The 21,035-nt window shown below is 45.5% G+C and overlaps 1 protein-coding gene across 2 annotated transcripts; it reads left to right on the top strand.

Moving 5' to 3' along the window:
• The first annotated feature begins 1,102 nt into the window (after positions 1 to 1,102).
• LOC115168700 (solute carrier family 25 member 33) lies at positions 1,103 to 19,744 on the top strand. 2 transcript variants are annotated; one of them, XM_029724199.1, is made up of 7 exons: positions 1,103 to 1,346; positions 4,829 to 5,011; positions 8,117 to 8,194; positions 11,995 to 12,095; positions 12,680 to 12,746; positions 17,453 to 17,733; positions 18,259 to 19,744. In XM_029724199.1, the coding sequence occupies exons 1-7, from the start codon at positions 1,303 to 1,305 to the stop codon at positions 18,459 to 18,461; spliced, it is 957 nt and encodes a 318-aa protein (XP_029580059.1). In that variant the 5' UTR covers positions 1,103 to 1,302; the 3' UTR covers positions 18,462 to 19,744. The 2 variants fall into 2 exon arrangements, with proteins under 2 accessions (XP_029580059.1, XP_029580060.1); XM_029724200.1 differs by lacking the exon at positions 1,103 to 1,346 and adding an exon at positions 1,649 to 1,727.
• The last annotated feature ends 1,291 nt before the right edge of the window (positions 19,745 to 21,035 follow it).

Below are 21,035 nucleotides of genomic sequence, written 5' to 3'. Positions count from 1 at the left end.
GTGCTCAAACAGGTAAAGGTGCTGTGCAGCATTAAAACAAAACAAAAATCATTGGTGTATAACATATTTGTCCCTGCTAAAAATGACATCCAGATGTTATGAAAACAAATGTTTTTTGTTGTTGTGTGTGTGTGGTAAAACTGGGACGTTTGTAACTTATTGATCGGTATGCAGAACAACAGCCTAGGAGGTGCATGAATTCACATATCAGTTCACTTTTGTAAATTAGTAATAAACCTAGCAGCAGACAATTGGTCTGTTGAAAAACTGGAAAAAGGTGGTCTGTGGCTCAATACAAATCAAGCCTTTACCCTTTCAATGGGTGGGGGGGGTTGTGCTGAAGTGGTCACAGGTATAGACCATAGACTTAGACATCACATCATTGTATCTGTCTCGTTATGGCATCTGAGAGAGCATGGGTCATCTCCATTTTGAAGTAGTCCATTTTCTTCTACTACTTCTATGAGTTGGTAAACAAACTGAAAAGGTGCCTACTGCCACGTGGAGAGTGCTGTTTGAACAGGTATAAAGCCAAGATTGGCAATTTACAGCCACCTGTAGTTATGGAATGTTTGCTCACGAGTATAATTAATTGGCTGATCCCTCCTGATGACCTGGAAGGAAATAAGTGATCCTTCCTTAACCCATAGGAATCCCCACCCAGTTGACTACTTTAAAATGGTGGAAGCCCTCAATGGCAATTTCCATGCAAAAAGTTGGGTTATCCACATCTAGAGGCCTCTATCATTCTCTATGGTGTGTAGCCCTTCAGCTATGGATTTAGAGCTAGCCTTGTGTGTGTTCACTAGTTGAATCACTCTGTATGCATTAAGATATATTTCTGTCTCCTGTCCTTTATGTACTCTCTTAGTACAATGGCTAAGTGAAAGTAACGTTATATGGTAATTGCTTCCACCTGTAAAGTTCTTCTTATCAGTAACATTGACTAAGGGTAGAATAGGACATCAGAAGCACTGATGAGTACATTGTTTATTGGATACTATTAATCTCTCTTTGTTGTCAACTGTTCTGTCAATCTTCTTTATAAATAAAAGAGACTGTGGTGTTGTCAGACCTCCCCACGTCACTGACAACTCCCCCTACCAGCCCCCATGACGCAAATTAATTAATCTCTTCAGATGCTGTTGCAGCAGAGTTGGTCCTATTCAGAGAAAGCCGGGTGGAGGAGAACAGTTGATGAGCAAGAAAAGCCACATTCTCGCCTCTGATTTATAAAAAATATATTTACGGGAAGAAAAATAAGATTATGGTTATAGTGTTTTAAAAAAAAAGAAAAGAAAAATGGCACAGAATAATAATACGTTATTACATCTCTTCGCAGGGGGGTAAGTCATCCTATCCTACCTTTTTCCTCAAATGTGACAGCTAGATAGCTGAATATTTAAAAGCAAGTTACAGTAGCTAGCTATTTGCCTCTCGTTCCCGAGGGCGTGAGAAGGGCTAGCTAGCTAGCTAGCTAGCTACAACATGCGGTTAGTTAGCTAACTGTAAATGGTGTACAATGTCAATGTGTTTCAGACTAGTATTTTTTATTTTTGTTTTTAAACTGGCTAACTAGTATATTTTTACTGGGGGCGCGTTCGTAAAACCTCGCTCCGGCTATCTACTTCCGTTTTTCAGAGCGCAGAATAACAGATGCTTTAACGAACGCACCCTGTATCATCCGTTTAGTTTGAACCGGTATCGGCTGGGTTTGAGGAGACGAGGTATATATATATATTATTATATATATATATATATATTATTATATATATATGACGAGAGGACATCAAGCAAATGTACAGGTTCAAGCTAGTTTATGTAATGTCAGGTGGCCAAATAGTGTCATTCTCACTGCTAGCAATGCTAGCTAGCTTCGGCTAATCAACCGGATATTGATTTCTGAAGCGTTAGCATTTACGTTAGCTAGCTATATATTTATTGTTAGTATATATTTTTTATTTTTATTTTTTTTAAATAAAGGCTAAGTATGTTATGCCTTTGAGAAGATAATGTACAGTTTATTAAATAGCTAGCTAGTTAGCTAGCTAACTTTTATGCAGGAAATGTGGGCATCTTAGCCATTTTGTGATGCTGTCTATTTCTATAATTTTATTTATTTATTTTTTATTTATTTCACCTTTATTTAACCAGGTAGGCAAGTTGAGAACAAGTTCTCATTTACAATTGCGACCTGGCCAAGATAAAGCAAAGCAGTTCGACAACATACAACAACACAGAGTTACACATGGAGTAAACAACATACAGTCAATAATACAGTAGAAAAAAAATAAGACTATATACAATGTGAGCAAATGATGTGAGATAAGGGAGGTAAAAGCAAAAAAATGCCATGGTGGCAAAGTAAATAAAGTATAGCAAGAAAAACACTGGAATGGTAGATTTGTAGTTTGAAGAAAGTTCAAAGTTCAAATATAAATAATATGGTGCAAAGGAGCAAAATAAATAAATACAGTAGGGGAAGAGGTAGTTGTTTGGGCTAAATTATAGATGGGCTATGTACAGGTGCAGTGATCTGTGAGCTGCTCTGACAGCTGGTGCTTAAAGCTAGTGAGGGAGATAAGTGTTTCCAATTTCAGAGATTTTTGTAGTTCGTTCCAGTCGTTGGCAGCAGAGAACTGGAAGGAGAGACGACCAAAGGAGGAGTTGGCTTTAGGGGTTAAAGTTGATAACGCTTGCGATATAATAAACACTGCATCGTTACATCAAGATGAATGTTTTCATTTGATGTGGCCTTAGATGGCAAGTGGCGCAGTCTTTCTGACTCGCATTAAAGTTACACGGTTGCCACAAAAACTGCCTATTTCTAAAAAAATGTATCTTAGTAAAATCAGATTTTAAACCTAACCATACTTCTAACCTTAACTTTAAAAAAAATATATATATATATAATTAATTATCGTTTTTTATTTTCATGAGGGTTTCCCAAAGTAGGTTCTGGGCGCCGTGCATGTTTTGTTTTTTGTCCTAACACTACATAGCCGATTGAAAAAAACAAAGTTTGATGATGAGTTGGTTATTTGAATCTGCTGTGTAGCGCTTGGACAAAACAAAACCCCCCCAACGTGCACCAAGGGGGGAAGGGGGCCACAGAGCAGAGTTTGGGGAAACCCTGATTATTGACCATGCAAAGTGCTAAACTAGCAAACGGTCTCATGTTAGCTACTGCAGCTTAGAATGGTGGACTCTAAACTATATACATATAGAAAACATTATTTTCTGCCATAGAGGGGAGACATGAAAGAGGATCTTAATTAATGTACCCATCCTAAAATGTATGTTTGCTAATATATAGCTAGCTACACTAGCTAGCAAGTCATGAGAGAGCAAGTCCAACCATCTTTAACCATTGACAGCTGTTGACATTTGGGAAAGCACCATTCAATACCTAGCGCTGATATTGCATTTACTACACACTGAAACTATATTAATCCCACAGAGGAATAGAAATCCCAGTCATAAGCAGTATATCGTGTGTGTGTGTGTGTGTGTGTCTGAATATCAAAGCCAATGACAAGAAGTACCAGAATGATGATAATAACATTATTTGTCATATCATGATATGATACTACAGATAAAATAAAGATTAGTAGCTACTTCACACACCCCATTGTGTATCTACAGTAGACTGGAGCAAAACAGATTAGTTTCCTCTATCATTTCGGACAGTACTACTTTATTTTTGCTTTAGATCCTAAATCTAGTTTCACTTGTCCTGCAGGCCCTGGTACTTTGCATAGGCTGCCATGGTGCAGTGCACTTTCCAGGCATGACATTGAGAACTAGTCTATATTTACATAGGACTCTCACAGTCCCTTCATTTGTAAATGAATGCCCAGTGAGTGGTAGTTTCAAATGTAAACATTTAACTTTGAGTGTCAATCAGGGTATCTGGCCTGTAGCCATATTAGGGTTAGTTCCCAAGGGTGCGTAGGGTTATGTGACTCTGTATCATACACAGTATCTTATCTTATAGTGTCCCAGGCCGCTAGGAGAAATGACATGAGAACAGTGAATGGATGTCTAGCTGGGTGTTAGGAATTGGAATCCCTTGCATTTGGCAGTTGACCTGCCCTTTAGACAAAGAGTACAGGGCAGACAGTACAGGTTGACACACTAGACGAAGCTTATGCTAAACTGATCTGATTCTGTCTATCCCGACTGAACTTGTCTTGGATGGACAGGAGGTTGTAGACGGGTATATTATGATGTCACTCGAGACTATCCCTCACTTGTTACGGTCATAAATCAACAAAACTGCATGGTTTGGATATTTAAACGTCTATTAGGCTAGGATATAGCAAGGGTGGGTAATTCCAGTCCTCGATGGTCTAATTGGGTGACACGTTTTTTTTTACCCCAGGCCCAGCTAACACACCTGACTCCAATAATCACCTAATCATGAACTTCATTTTTAGAAAGTTTAAATTAATCAGGTTTGTTTTGTTAGATATGTAGAAAAAGTGTTACGTCCATCGGGCCCTCGGGGACTCGAGTTGTCCACCCCTGGGCTATAGGAATGCCTTATTTTGTATTCTACCACTGACACATAAAATACCTGGTCACTCATTTGTCAGCAAACATTCTCCACTTCTGGCGGTCTATGGTCATCTTTTACACAGGTTACTGGAGCTCTGTCTCTATTGTCCTCCGCCATGTTAATCATTTTATTAATAATGTCATATTGATGCGTTTTCCTCTTCTCAGTAAAGATGTAGTACAGATGACTTAAAAGGCCTGACCTATATATTGTTGTTACTGTGTTATAGAAATATTGTCAACATATTTTTCATCTTCCTCTCTGCAGATGTAGTGGCACGGTGGGAGCCATTGTGACTTGTCCTCTGGAGGTGCTGAAGACCAGGTTGCAGTCGTCAGGCATCACGCTCCGGCCCATGTTCCAGGTCCAACTGGGCACGCTCAATGGTACTGGGGTCATCAGACCAGGCTCGGGCACCATTACACCACCTGGCCTGCTGCAGGTCTTACGGTAAGGGGTTGTCCCTTTTCTTCTTATTAGTGTGGGGCTAGTCTATAATGGCTTTTACGGTAAGGGGTTGTCCTTCTTATAATAGAGGGAAATGGTAATGGCGTCTTTTTGTAGGCACTCCTCCATTGTTCGTTGGACAAAGCCTACGGGGAAAATGAATGGCGTTTTTGGATAATTGCTGAAAATAAGGTTTGAGGTAAACACAGGTTTAGGACATCGTATATGTTTTGTTCTATGAGATTAAGCTACATCAGCTAACGTCACTTTTTGTGAATTTTGAAGCTCACATAAAGGCTTCATCATTCATAGAGGTCATGTTAACTGACTGATATTATCTCATAGAACAAAACATGAAGGCTTCATAACTTATAAAGGTCATGTTAACTAACCCTTATTATGACAAAGAACAAAACGTATCAGATCTCCTAAGCCTGTGTTTACCTCAGACCTTATTATCGTCGTCTATCCCAAAAACCCTATTCTTTCCCCATAGGAATGGCTGAACCAAACATGAGGTAACTCATTTCTGGTTTTTAGGGCTACAAGCTGGCGAGCTCAATTAACGTGGGGACAGTCTCAACTATGGGTCTTACGGTAAGGGGCTCGTATAAGTGAGGGGGCACAGGAAGCTGCTGAGGGGAGGACAGCTCGTAATAATGGTCGGAACGGAGCAAATGAAATGGCATTAACTACATGGAAACCACGTGCTTGATATAGTTGTTACCATGGAGAGAAAATATAGTTTCCATGACGTCAACGATCCTTTGATTCTAAGCCAACACTGCCTGTTTTACACCACGGTTACGCACGCATTGTTTTTATTTTTGGGATAAACAACCCACCCGTCTATCGAAGGAGACAAGTAAACAACGCCACAGCAGGAAGAACTAATACCACAGCCTCATGTAGGACCAGGATGTTATCAACTTTCACCACCTGCGTTCCCTACCCATAACAATGTAATTACCGATCCACTTGGTATAGTACTCTCCTGATTGCCAGATGCCCGCTGTTCCAGCTGTCAGTGGATGTGGTTTCTGACAGTTTTTTTTTGCAGATATTCTTCAGGTTGTGCAAACCCACAGTTTTCATGGTCTCTGATAGTCCCGTAGGTGAAGAATCCGGATGGACGTATTGCCAAATTCTCTAAAACGACGTTGAAAGCAGCTTATGGTAGAGAAGAAACATTATAAATTCTCTGGCAACAGCTCTGGTGGACATTCCTGCAGTCAGCATGCCAATTGCACGCTCTCTCAACTTGAGACATTTGTGGCGTTGTGTTGTGTGACAAAACTGCACATTTTAGTTGTTTTTATTGTCCCCAGCACAAGGTGCACCTGTATAATGATCATGCTTTTTTAAAATCAGCTTCTTGATATGTCACACCTGTCAGGTGGATGGATTATCTCAGCAAAGGAGAAATGCTCACTAACAGATGTAAACAAATTTGTGCACAACATTTGAGAGAAATAAGCTGTTTTTGCATATGGACATTTTTCTGAGATCTTTTATTTCAGGTCATGAAACATGGGACCAACATTTGTGTTTTTATATTTTTGTTCAGTATAAATTAATCTTATATAAAGAAGTACTTGAGATTAAAGACTGAGATTCCTGCTCTGATCTAAGCTCTCTTTGCCAGCTGTGGGGAGCACAGACACATTGGCGCCTACACCACAGAGCATGTTGGGAATGTGTTTTACTACTAGGGAGGCAGGCAAGGACACACATGTACAGTGAGGACACTTATGTAAGTGCTGATGCCACCTGTGGAAATGTCCCTCGCCTGAGGCCCAGAGCCTGTTTTTTTGGGGGCAGGAAGCAAGCAGGGTTGCCTCAGTCCACAGACGGTGTGAGAATGACGGTGTCACTGTGCCTCTGCCAAATTGAACACGAAGAGGAAGCTGTGCTGAATTGACCACTTCTGCTGTGCTCTGGGGTTTCTCATGTTTCTCACTTCCAAGGGTTTAGAGCTTGAGGCCTTTGGCTGACTGACTGAACCAGTGTGGGCAGGACTCCCACTGGATGGATGATTGGCTCAAATAATATTGTCAACCGGTTCACCCAGTGCAGTTTGGACATGAGCCATTGACATTCTAAGTTACACAACAGCCTTCAAGTATCTGTTTTGATTCATTTAGCCAATCATTGTTGTATTCAAAATCCTTGTTTTTTTTTTCTCGAATGTAGTTGTCGTCTTTACTTTGACGATATAACTAGTTCTGTAAGTCTGTATTGTGCCGCGTAGTAACATTTGCTTTATTTACTTGACCTGAACGGTGTTTTTCTTTTAGTCCAACTTACAGTGGGAGGGAGGGGCAATAGGTGCGAGCAACATTGTCCTAGAAAACAGCTGTGCCTTATAGCAGAAAGCGGGACTTATGCATTAGCTGACCTGTTGTACCGGTCGGTGGGTCCACCCACCTGGCTCATACCTGTCGGTGGGTCCACCCACCTGGCTCATACCTGTCGGTGGGTCCACCCACCTGGCTCATACCTGTCGGTGGGTCCACCCACCTGGCTCATACCTGTCGTTGGGTCCACCCACCTGGCTCATACCTGTCGGTGGGTCCACCCACCTGGCTCATACCTGTCGTTGGGTCCACCCACCTGGCTCATACCTGTCGGTGTGTCCACCCACCTAGCTCATAACGGTTTGTCAGCTACTGGCATAAAGGTCATCCTTTCCTAGGGTCATAAATGTGTGTGTGTGTGTGTGTGTGTGTGTGTGTGTGTGTGTGTGTGTGTGTGTGTGTGTGTGTGTGTGTGTGTGTGTGTGTGTGACATCTGTCAGAGGGCAGGGGTCAATGCTGGGGATAAGTGAAGAAGATAGCAGAGAACATTTCGTACACTGAGCTTCAGTTAATCTGACATTGCCTTGGCTGCTGTTAAACCTACCACTGTTGTCCCTCACTACTGAATACACGTCAACAAGTCATCCTATAGATATAGATTCTCACAAATTGAATTGTACGGAACAAACTCAGAAGAATCTTCTGCAAAAAAAAAAAAGATTCATCACAGTAAGAATAAACTTTTAAGAAATCAAAGTTCAATGGAAAATTGATTTGGTTATTTTTTTATTTTTCTTCTTTAACATTCTAGGTCAATTCTAGAAAAAGAGGGTCCAAGGTCTCTTTTCCGGGGACTGGGTCCAAATCTTGTCGGTGTCGCCCCTTCAAGGTAAGCCCACTTTGCAGTCTTACATTCAACACTGCATTTAACAGGGTGGATTTGGTGGAAGTCATGTTTTGGGTGTGGATGTGTTTCTAACTTTCTGTGTGCACTAACATCACACACACACACACACACACACACACACACACACACACACACACACACACACACACACACACACACACACACCATGCCATCTCAATTGACAGATGGTTAGACTTAAACAACTGGGCGGTAACAATATCTTAAGGCAACACCATTTCCTAATAACATGGTTGTCCTTTGTTTCACTGTGTTGGTGCAAAAGGCCCAGATTACCCCAACCTGGTTCCAGTTATTATTATTTATGTTTTCTAATCTAACTATCTCCTAAGGATATGGGGAAATAGTTAGCCTTTTCTTAAAATGAAAGGCCAATAATCTACTGGACCCGTGTAACACCTAGAAAGTCTTCTTTCCGTTAACTTGAGCATCTGGTTACCAATCCTCCAATCACTAATGTGGATGGCAGCTCCAGTAACCTCCTGTGGCGATAGGACGGCAGCTCCAGTAACCTCCTGTGGCGATAGGACGACAACTCCAGTAACCTCCTGTGGCGATAGGATGGCAGCTCCAGTAACCTCCTGTGGCGATAGGACGGCAGCTCCAGTAACCTCCTGTGGCGATAGGATGGCAGCTCCAGTAACCTCCTGTGGGGATAGGATGGCAGCTCCAGTAACCTCCTGTGGCAATAGGAGGGCAGCTCCAGTAACCTCCTGTGGGGATAGGATGGCAGCTCCAGTAACCTCCTGTGGCGATAGGATGGCAGCTCCAGTAACCTCCTGTGGCGATAGGACGGCAGCTCCAGTAACCTCCTGTGGCGATAGGATGGCAGCTCCAGTAACCTCCTGTGGCGATAGGATGGCAGCTCCAGTAACCTCCTGTGGGGATAGGACGGCAGCTCCAGTAACCTCCTGTGGGGATAGGATGGTAGCTCCAGTAACCTCCTGTGGCGATAGGACGGCAGCTCCAGTAACCTCCTGTGGCGATAGGACGGCAGCTCCAGTAACCTCCTGTGGCGATAGGATGGCAGCTCCAGTAACCTCCTGTGGCGATAGGACGGCAGCTCCAGTAACCTCCTGTGGGGATAGGATGGCAGCTCCAGTAACCTCCTGTGGCGATAGGACGGCAGCTCCAGTAACCTCCTGTGGCGATAGGACGGCAGCTCCAGTAACCTCCTGTGGCGATAGGATGGCAGCTCCAGTAACCTCCTGTGGGGATAGGATGGCAGCTCCAGTAACCTCCTGTGGCAATAGGAGGGCAGCTCCAGTAACCTCCTGTGGGGATAGGATGGCAGCTCCAGTAACCTCCTGTGGGGATAGGATGGCAGCTCCAGTAACCTCCTGTGGCGATAGGACGGCAGCTCCAGTAACCTCCTGTGGCGATAGGACGGCAGCTCCAGTAACCTCCTGTGGCGATAGGACGGCAGCTCCAGTAACCTCCTGTGGGGATAGGACGACAGCTCCAGTAACCTCCTGTGGGGATAGGATGGCAGCTCCAGTAACCTCCTGTGGGGATAGGACGGCAGCTCCAGTAACCTCCTGTGGCGATAGGACGGCAGCTCCAGTAACCTCCTGTGGCGATAGGACGGCAGCTCCAGTAACCTCCTGTGGCGATAGGACGGCAGCTCCAGTAACCTCCTGTGGCGATAGGACGGCAGCTCCAGTAACCTCCTGTGGCAATAGGAGGGCAGCTCCAGTAACCTCCTGTGGGGATAGGACGGCAGCTCCAGTAACCTCCTGTGGCGATAGGACGGCAGCTCCAGTAACCTCCTGTGGCGATAGGACGGCAGCTCCAGTAACCTCCTGTGGCGATAGGATGGCAGCTCCAGTAACCTCCTGTGGCGATAGGACGGCAGCTCCAGTAACCTCCTGTGGCGATAGGATGGCAGCTCCAGTAACCTCCTGTGGGGATAGGACGGCAGCTCCAGTAACCTCCTGTGGCGATAGGACGGCAGCTCCAGTAACCTCCTGTGGGGATAGGACGGCAGCTCCAGTAACCTCCTGTGGCGATAGGATGGCAGCTCCAGTAACCTCCTGTGGGGATAGGATGGCAGCTCCAGTAACCTCCTGTGGGGATAGGACGGCAGCTCCAGTAACCTCCTGTGGGGATAGGACGGCAGCTCCAGTAACCTCCTGTGGCAATAGGAGGGCAGCTCCAGTAACCTCCTGTGGGGATAGGATGGCAGCTCCAGTAACCTCCTGTGGCGATAGGATGGCAGCTCCAGTAACCTCCTGTGGCGATAGGACGGCAGCTCCAGTAACCTCCTGTGGCGATAGGATGGCAGCTCCAGTAACCTCCTGTGGCGATAGGATGGCAGCTCCAGTAACCTCCTGTGGGGATAGGACGGCAGCTCCAGTAACCTCCTGTGGGGATAGGATGGTAGCTCCAGTAACCTCCTGTGGCGATAGGACGGCAGCTCCAGTAACCTCCTGTGGCGATAGGACGGCAGCTCCAGTAACCTCCTGTGGCGATAGGACGGCAGCTCCAGTAACCTCCTGTGGCGATAGGACGGCAGCTCCAGTAACCTCCTGTGGCGATAGGACGGCAGCTCCAGTAACCTCCTGTGGCGATAGGACGGCAGCTCCAGTAACCTCCTGTGGCGATAGGACGGCAGCTCCAGTAACCTCCTGTGGGGATAGGACGGCAGCTCCAGTAACCTCCTGTGGGGATAGGACGGCAGCTCCAGTAACCTCCTGTGGCGATAGGACGGCAGCTCCAGTAACCTCCTGTGGCGATAGGACGGCAGCTCCAGTAACCTCCTGTGGGGATAGGATGGCAGCTCCAGTAACCTCCTGTGGGGATAGGACGGCAGCTCCAGTAACCTCCTGTGGGGATAGGACGGCAGCTCCAGTAACCTCCTGTGGCGATAGGACGGCAGAGCAGAATAGTGAGGTGGAAGAGAACAAAGCAGGGGCCTGTTCAGTAGACGCAAAATGGAGAGCTTCTATCTGAACTCGTCCAATAAGAAATGCGTGCTTTTGTTTTCCGTCGCAAAAAAAAATGTTTTGCTACACTGTGCTCTGATGAACACGACGCCGCTTTATAAGTGACAGAGTTGCAGTATAGTGTTGATTTTCTAGGGATAAAGGGTGACATCGTTAAGATATTGACCCTTGGTAATGTAAACATTAACAAAAAGTAGTCAATATTTCATGGAATCCTTTTGTTTTCATTCGTGGAGGGAGATATTATTGGAACGCCAGACATGGATGGTTATACTGTATACTGACAGAGGGGCAAGGAAAACACGGCTTCAGGCCCTTGGTGTTCTTTACTTTAATGAAGGTAACAGGATGATCCCAATGTAGACTTTACGCCTGAGCCCTTTTCCACCCCAGGGTTTATGTACACTACATAGTATACAGTCCTCACTAAGTATCAGCCATCTAGTCCTCCCTCTCCGTTCTTATTCAGCCCGTTCTGCTGATGCCTGTGAACCCCACACACACACACACAAACACACAAACACAGAGTGAATGGGATGGGCTGTTCCAAATGCATAGCAGAAAGAAAGGAGACTGCTCTGGACAGGACCCCTACAGACAGCATGTTTGGCTAGTTCTGTCAAAGACTGCTGCTTCACAGCACAGGCATCTCTGGGAAACGTGATGTTACAAACACACACACACACACACACACACACACACACACACACACACACACACACACACTCCTGAAGATGGGAACATTATTCATTCGTTCAGGGGGTTATCACCAATTGTCATTTACATTTTCTCACCTCCCTCCGTCTTTTGTCTTTGCAGAGCTATTTATTTTGCTGCCTACAAAAAGTCGAAAGAGACGTTCAATGGTGTCTTCGTCCCTAACAGTGGAGCGGTGCACATGTCCTCAGCTGGCTTTGCAGGTGAGACCCAGTCTGAAGCAGAACACGTTGGGACGTAGAGCCCTGTGTCTGTGGAAGCACTACACCCTCATTCTGTATGAAACGCAAAGCGATGGAGGCATGTAAATGCTTCCACCTTATGCAAAAAAAAAAAGTTTTTTATATCTGTTGTGTAAACAGGAGCAACATTTGCATCTAAGCATGAAGAAAAAAATACAGTGGAATTTTGTTCACTTAAAACGCGTGGACAGAATAATAGTGAAGACATTAAAACTATGAAATAACACATGGAATCATGTAGTAACCAAAAAAAGTGTTAAACAAATCTAAATATATTTGAGATTCTTCAAAGTGTAGCCGCCCTTTGCCTTGATGACATCATTGCACACTATATACAAGGTGTTGTATAATAATTTAATTTCTGCTCTGTCAGGAATCCTGGAGGATTTGACCTCCCTGACCTTTTGTTCTTTCCCTGAACTCCCATCCAGAGATATAAAATTAAATCTGTCTCTCTCTCTCTCTCTCTCTCTCTCTCTTGTCCCTCTTTCCTGTTCCATCCAGTGATATGACATGAAACTATATGTTTCTACTTCCTGTTTCAGCCTTTGTTACAAACTCCCTCATGAACCCCGTATGGATGGTTAAGACCAGGATGCAGCTGGAGAAAAAGTACGTACTTTTGTTTTTTTCAGGGTTACTGTAACTAGTCTAACTACAGTTCTAACCACCAGTCACCACCACGTGTAATGTGCCCTTTGACGAGCCCCTCGTCTTAGCTGCAGTGCTGTCCTTGTGTTACGCAGTGCAGCATGGTTTAACATGTGACCAGGCAGGTCCATAAATACCCAAGCTGCTGACGCATTAGGCTGTGTGGGAGGAGGAGGAGGAGGCTATATTAAGCGGCAGCTTGCGTACCAAATTGCATCCCCTATTCCCCTAATGTAGGGCACTACTTTTGACCAGAGCCCTATTCAAAAGTAGTGCCCTACGTAGAGAATAAGTGGGTGCCATTTTGGAGCAGAGAGGAGACCGTGTTGAGGTCAGTTACAAGGATAAGCAGGTGAACTGGTGACCTAGAGTCCTGTTTACCCTCTGGACTTGTCCATATAGCTAGTCCCTCAAACTAGTGTTAACTGCTGGAGGAAAAATTCATCAAATATTATTCTAAGATATATTTTGAAATGTATTAAGAAGCTAAAAAAAAAAAAGATGTACTGAAATGTATATTTGAGAAAGGAAATGGAATATAGGATGTATTGTCTGAGAGAAAACGCATTCAAGTCACGTACACGTGTTTAACAGCTGTTATTGGTCACGTACACGTGTTTAACAGCTGTTATTGGTCACGTACACGTGTTTAGCAGATGTTATTGGTCACGTACAAGTGTTTAACAGCTGTTATTGGTCACGTACACGTGTTTAGCAGATGTTATTGGTCACATACACGTGTTTAGCAGATGTTATTGGTCACATACACGTGTTTAACAGCTGTTATTGGTCACATACACGTGTTTAGCAGATGTTATTGGTCACATACACGTGTTTAGCAGATGTTATTGGTCACATACACGTGTTTAACAGATGTTATTGGTCACATACATGTGTTTAGCAGATGTTATTGGTCACATACACGTGTTTAACAGATGTTATTGGTCACATACACGTGTTTAGCAGATGTTATTGGTCACATACACGTGTTTAACAGATGTTATTGGTCACATACACGTGTTTAACAGATGTTATTGGTCACATACAGGTGTATAGCAGATGTTATTGCGGGTGTAGCGAAATGCTTGTACCACAGACTCCATATTTGACTGGAGTCTGAGGTATGCTGACTTTTCCACACAACAACTGATGTGTTTGGTGAGGTGTTGACTAGCTGTTGTGCTCCTGACACCTCTACACCTGGTGCTTTAGGGGACACCTCTACACCTGGTGCTTTAGGGGACACCTCTACACCTGGTGCTTTAGGGGACACCTCTACACCTGGTGCTTTAGGGGGCACCATACACCTCGACACCTGGTGCTTTAGGGGACACCATACACCTCTACACCTGGTGCTTTAGGGGACACCATACACCTCTACACCTGGTGCATTAGGGGGTACCATACACCTGGTGCTTTAGGGGACACCTCTACACCTGGTGCATTAGGGGGCACCTCTACACCTGGTGCTTTAGGGGGCACCATACACCTCTACACCTGGTGCATTAAGGGACACCTCTACACCTGGTGCTTTAGGGGACACCTCTACACCTGGTGCTTTAGGGGACACCTCTACACCTGGTGCTTTAGGGGACACCTCTACACCTGGTGCTTTAGGGGACACCATACACCTCTACACCTGGTGCATTAGGGGGCACCATACACCTGGTGCTTTAGGGGACACCTCTACACCTGGTGCTTTAGGGGACACCTCTACACCTGGTGCTTTAGGGGGCACCATACACCTCTACACCTGGTGCTTTAGGGGACACCTCTACACCTGGTGCTTTAGGGGACACCTCTACACCTGGTGCTTTAGGGGGCACCATACACCTGGTGCTTTAGGGGACACCTCTACACCTGGTGCTTTAGGGGACACCTCTACACCTGGTGCTTTAGGGGACACCTCTACACCTGGTGCATTAGGGGACACCTCTACACCTGGTGCTTTAGGGGACACCTCTACACCTCTACACCTGGTGCTTTAGGGGACACCATACACCTCTCCACCTGGTGCATTAGGGGACACCAATACACCAGGTGCTTTAGGGGACACCATACACCTCTACACCTGGTGCTTTAGGGGGCACCTCTACACCTGGTGCATTAGGGGACACCTCTACACCTGGTGCTTTAGGGGACACCTCTACACCTGGTGCTTTAGGGGACACCATACACCTCTACACCTGGTGCATTAGGGGACACCTCTACACCTGGTGCTTTAGGGGACACCATACACCTGGTGCTTTAGGGGACACCTCTACACCTGGTGCTTTAGGGGACACCTCTACACCTGGTGCATTAGGGGACACCTCTACACCTGGTGCTTTAGGGGACACCTCTACACCTGGTGCTTTAGGGGACACCATACACCTGGTGCTTTAGGGGACACCTCTACACCTGGTGCTTTAGGGGACACCTCTACACCTTGTGCATTAGGGGACACCTCTACACCTGGTGCATTAGGGGACACCTCTACACCTGGTGCTTTAGGGGACACCTCTACACCTGGTGCTTTAGGGGACACCTCTACACCTTGTGCTTTAGGGGGCACCATACACCTCTACACCTGGTGCTTTAGGGGACACCTCTACACCTGGTGCTTTAGGGGGCACCATACACCTCTACACCTGGTGCTTTAGGGGACACCATACACCTGGTGCTTTAGGGGACACCTCTACACCTGGTGCTTTAGGGGATACCTCTACACCTGGTGCTTTAGGGGGCACCATACACCTGGTGCTTTAGGGGACACCTCTACACCTGGTGCTTTAGGGGGCACCATACACCTGGTGCTTTAGGGGACACCATACACCTCTACACCTGGTGCTTTAGGGGACACCTCTACACCTGGTGCTTTAGGGGGCACCTCTACACCTGGTGCTTTAGGGGGCACCATACACCTGGTGCTTTAGGGGACACCTCTACACCTGGTGCTTTAGGGGACACCTCTACACCTGGTGCTTTAGGGGACACCATACACCTCTACACCTGGTGCATTAGGGGACACCTCTACACCTGGTGCTTTAGGGGGCACCATACACATCTACACCTGGTGCTTTAGGGGGCACCATACACCTCTACACCTGGTGCTTTAGGGGACACCTCTACACCTGGTGCTTTAGGGGACACCTCTACACCTGGTGCATTAGGGGACACCTCTACACCTGGTGCTTTAGGGGACACCATACACCTCTACACCTGGTGCTTTAGGGGGCACCATACACCTCTACACCTGGTGCTTTAGGGGACACCTCTACACCTGGTGCTTTAGGGGGCACCATACACCTCTACACCTGGTGCTTTAGGGGACACCTCTACACCTGGTGCATTAGGGGACACCTCTACACCTGGTGCATTAGGGCACACCATACACCTCTACACCTGGTGCATTAGGGGACACCTCTACACCTGGTGCTTTAGGGGGCACCTCTACACCTGGTGCTTTAGGGGACACCTCTACACCTGGTGCTTTAGGGGACACCTCTACACCTGGTGCTTTAGGGGACACCATACACCTCGACACCTGGTGCTTTAGGGGACACCATACACCTCTACACCTGGTGCTTTAGGGGGCACCATACACCTCTACACCTGGTGCTTTAGGGGGCACCATACACCTGGTGCTTTAGGGGACACCTCTACACCTGGTGCTTTAGGGGACACCTCTACACCTGGTGCTTTAGGGGACACCTCTACACCTGGTGCATTAGGGGACACCTCTACACCTGGTGCTTTAGGGGACACCATACACCTCTACACCTGGTGCTTTAGGGGGCACCATACACCTCTACACCTGGTGCTTTAGGGGACACCTCTACACCTGGTGCTTTAGGGGGCACCATACACCTCTACACCTGGTGCTTTAGGGGACACCTCTACACCTGGTGCATTAGGGGACACCTCTACACCTGGTGCATTAGGGCACACCATACACCTCTACACCTGGTGCATTAGGGGACACCTCTACACCTGGTGCTTTAGGGGGCACCTCTACACCTGGTGCTTTAGGGGACACCTCTACACCTGGTGCTTTAGGGGACACCTCTACACCTGGTGCTTTAGGGGACACCATACACCTCGACACCTGGTGCTTTAGGGGGCACCATACACCTCTACACCTGGTGCTTTAGGGGGCACCATACACCTGGTGCTTTAGGGGACACCTCTACACCTGGTGCTTTAGGGGACACCTCTACACCTGGTGCTTTAGGGGACACCTCTACACCTGGTGCTTTAGGGGACACCATAGCAAACTGGAGCTAAACAAAAACCTGGTGCATTTCTTTAGTTAACTAGGCAAGTCAGTTAAGAACAAATTCTTATTTACAATGACGGCCTACCCTGTCCAAACCCGTACGACACTTGCCCCAATGTGTGCCGCCCTATGGGGGTCCCAATCACAGCCGGTTATGATACAGCCTGGATTCGAACCGGTATCTGTAGTGATGCCTCTAGCACTGAGATGCAGTGCCTTAGATCGCTGTGCCACTCGGGAGCCCCGCATTGAGACGCTCCATAGCAACCTGGAGCAAAACAAGTATTTCCTATTGGTTCAAATAGTACCACTCTGTTTTGTGTTTTTCTTCTGGTTTCCACGAATTTTAAGTTCCTACTGGAATTTTTTTTTCTTTCAGTCTAATCTAACCTCCGATAATTTCCTCCAGGGCTCGAGGGGAGAAGAAGACAAACGCGCTGCAGTGTGCCCGTTACGTTTACAACACAGAGGGCATGAGAGGTTTCTACCGGGGCCTGACGGCGTCCTACGCTGGCATTTCCGAAACCATGATCTGTTTCCTCATCTACGAGACGCTGAAGAAACGCCTGAACGAAGCGCGCTTCACGTCGCCAAACAGCGAGACGGATAAAAGGGCGTCGGACTTCCTAGGCTTGATGATGGCGGCAGCCTTCGCTAAGGGTTGTGCTTCCTGCATAGCCTACCCACACGGTAAGCGTGGGGTTAATGGGTAGTAAATAAAATGCACATTGACGTTGGAGGCCGAACCGTAGCTGTTAAATGACAACGGTCCAATCAACGGCCATCTAGTCTACTGTGGGAATAAGCAAACACACACCATGACTCAGAATTCTATCATGTTCACCTAATTTCAGTTTGTGACAAAACAAGGAGTGTAGAGAATCTAAACCCCTGTGAAATCTCTTTTCAATAACCCAAAACATCCATTTTAAAGCTGTTTTGAAGCCGGTGTACAAAACCAAAGCTAGACTTTAAAAAAAAGTAGAATGGATCTAGAATGGATCTACAGCTTATTAGACTTGTTTTCAATGAGAATGACAGATCTATAACTCACATTTCTTTGTGAATTTGGTTGGGTCACCCAGAAAGCTACAGACTTGACCTTTTTGAGTAAACAGCCTTTTAGAAAAACTCCCCACATACCTTCCATCTTTGGTCAAATACTCTGTAAACTGCATTCAAAATCACCTTCTAACTCTTGTCTCCCTTCGTCAGAGGTGATTCGGACAAGGCTGCGAGAAGAGGGCAGCAAATATCAGTACTTCTTCCAGACAGCACGGTTGGTTGCAGTGGAGGAGGGCTACGCTGCTTTTTACAGAGGACTCATTCCTCAGCTTATCAGACAGATCCCCAACACAGCCATCGTCCTCTCCACCTACGAACTCATTATCCACCTGATGGGAGACTCCTCGCAATGATCAATGACAACGTGTTTTGGTCGGGTCCATCGGATGGAAGGGCAACGTGATGTAGCTATACCCCAAGGCACGTTGGGTAAGAAAGAGACTATCGTGCAATTGCAGAAGAAAGGAAACTTGTGTTTTTGGTGGTTACTCTTGAGGGAATTTGAAAGCAGGTTTTACTGTTATCCAAAGGACCTGAAACTGATTTTTAAGGTTGCATCCCAAATAGCAAACTATCCCCTATCCTTATTTAGTGCACTACTTTAGACCAGGGCCTTATAGGCTCTAGTCAAAAGTAGTGCCCTCTGTAAAGAATAGGGTGCCATTTGGGACTCTAGAAAATAATGTTTTATTTTAATAGAAGCATGTTATGTTTATTAAGGTGTTCAGAAGAATTTTACGCTCTCAAGAGTTGTGGTACTTACGACAGGACAACTCTAGCCCGAGTCCCAGATCGGTTTGTGCTGTTATTACCAACTCCCATTTCTGTCATTTTGTGTTGTAAGTTATCAAGACGACACAAACCAATCTGGGAATCAGGCTAAAAGTACTCCATGTCTGAGAAGAACTTTAGTTTCCGTTTTTAATCATACGAGGTCAACTGAATAGAAGAGCACTGTTAAGTTCAACTAAATTATTTTCTGTATTTGTATTGTTAAATGCTGTTTCTCTGATGCTTATCCATGTTGAATGTCCAACGTTCCAGCACTGTCTTTGGCTACAGGTTATTTCATTACAGGTTATTTCATTATCGGTTATTTCATTTCACACTAAAGATGGGGGGGGGGGAGGCAGAGGCATAGCTAGAGTTGTTATTTGCCAGGCAAACGCACACACACACACATACACACACACACACACACACACACACACACACACACACACACACACACACGTGTTAGTCATCATGATAGTGTATTCATTCACATGGTGAAGTTTTGATTAGAATTATCCCTGAGTAAAGTATCATATTTTACATGACAAATACAGGTTAATCTGTATATTGTGTTTGTTAAAGAACATGGTCATCTTTTACAATATAATGACAACGTGAATGCTTATTTGACCAGTGGCTCAATAAAATTACATCAATAAGTGGTTCCGTTCATTTGTTTTTGAATGATGTCATACTACAGTAACCTGGTTGGAAAATATGGATTTCACTTGGTGGTTTACAGTAAAATATGGACTGGATTTTTGTTGTTATGGATTTCACTTGGTGGTCTACAGTAAAAGATGGACTGGATTTTTGGTGTTATGGATTTCACTTGGTGGTCTACAGTAAAAGATGGACTGGATTTTTGGTGTCATGGATTTCACTTGGTGGTCTACAGTAAAAGGTGGACTGGACTTTGGTGTTATGGATTTCACTTGGTCTACAGTAAAAGATGCGGAATGTCAACTGGATTTTCTCACTTCACAACTCCGTACCAAACTACAGTTTACATAGTGGTTCAATCAAAAGTGAAAACCCTAAGCCAGACTGAGAAGGGTATATATATATATATATATATATATATTAACCCCTAACAAATGTAGTTTATCTGATTTACTAGAACATCCTCATAACAAGTTGCATCAACTGTGTTTGGAGTGGACCGTGGACACTAGAATACCTTGGACATTGTAGAATACTGTCGACATTAAAATACTGTGGACATTGTAAAATACTGTGAACACTAGAATACTGTGAACATTAAAATACTGTGGACATTGTAAAATACTGTGAACACTAGAATACTGTGAACATTAAAATACTGTGGACATTGTAAAATACTGTGAACACTAGAATACCGTGAACATTAAAATACAGTGGACATTGTAGAATACTGTCGACACTAAAATACTGTGGACATTGTAAAATACTGTGAACATTAAAATACTGTGTACGCGGCCTCCCGTCACCACAGACCCGGCGCACAATTGTCCCAGCGTCGTCTGGGTTTAGGGGAGGGTTTGGCCGAGGGGCTTTACTTGGCTCATTGCGCTCTAGCGACTCCTTGTGGCGGGCCGGGCACCTGCAGGCTGACTGCGGTCGTCAGTTGAACGGTGTTTCCTCTGACACATTGGTGCGGCTGGCCTCCTGGTTAAGCGGGTGGGTGATTTTTAAAAAGCGCGGTTTGACGGGTCATGTTTCATGGGACATATGACTCGACCTTCGCCCGTTGGGGAGTTGAAGCGATGAGACGATCGTAATTGGATCGCTATTGGATATCACGAAATTGGGGAGAAAAAGGTCAAATACAACAACAACAAAAATATATATATATACAGTGGGGGGAAAAAGTATTTGATCCCCTGCTGATTTTGTACGTTTGCCCACTTACAAAGAAATGATCAGTCTATAATTTTAATAGTAGGTTTATTTGAACAATGAGAGACAGAATAACAACAACAAAAATCCAGAAAAACGCATGTCAAAAATGTTATAAAATGATTTGCATTTTAATGAGGGAAATAAGTATTTGACCCCTCTGCAAAACATGACTTAGTACTTGGTGGCAAAACCCTTGTTGGCAATCACAGAGGTCAGACGTTTCTTGTAGTTGGCCACTAGGTTTGCACACATCTCAGGAGGGATTTTGTCCC

This window comes from Salmo trutta, chromosome 30, assembly GCF_901001165.1.
Source record: "Salmo trutta chromosome 30, fSalTru1.1, whole genome shotgun sequence".
Lineage (NCBI taxonomy): Eukaryota > Metazoa > Chordata > Actinopteri > Salmoniformes > Salmonidae > Salmo > Salmo trutta.
This window is presented reverse-complemented; position numbering and strand designations above follow the sequence as displayed.

Coding starts and splice junctions, on each gene's coding strand:
- LOC115168700 (XM_029724199.1), top strand. CDS start 1,303: ATGGCACAGAATAATAATACGTTATTACATCTCTTCGCAGGGGG. Junction 12,747..17,452: donor AGGATGCAGCTGGAGAAAAA/GTACGTACTTTT, acceptor AATTTCCTCCAG/GGCTCGAGGGGAGAAGAAGA. Junction 17,734..18,258: donor CTGCATAGCCTACCCACACG/GTAAGCGTGGGG, acceptor TCCCTTCGTCAG/AGGTGATTCGGACAAGGCTG.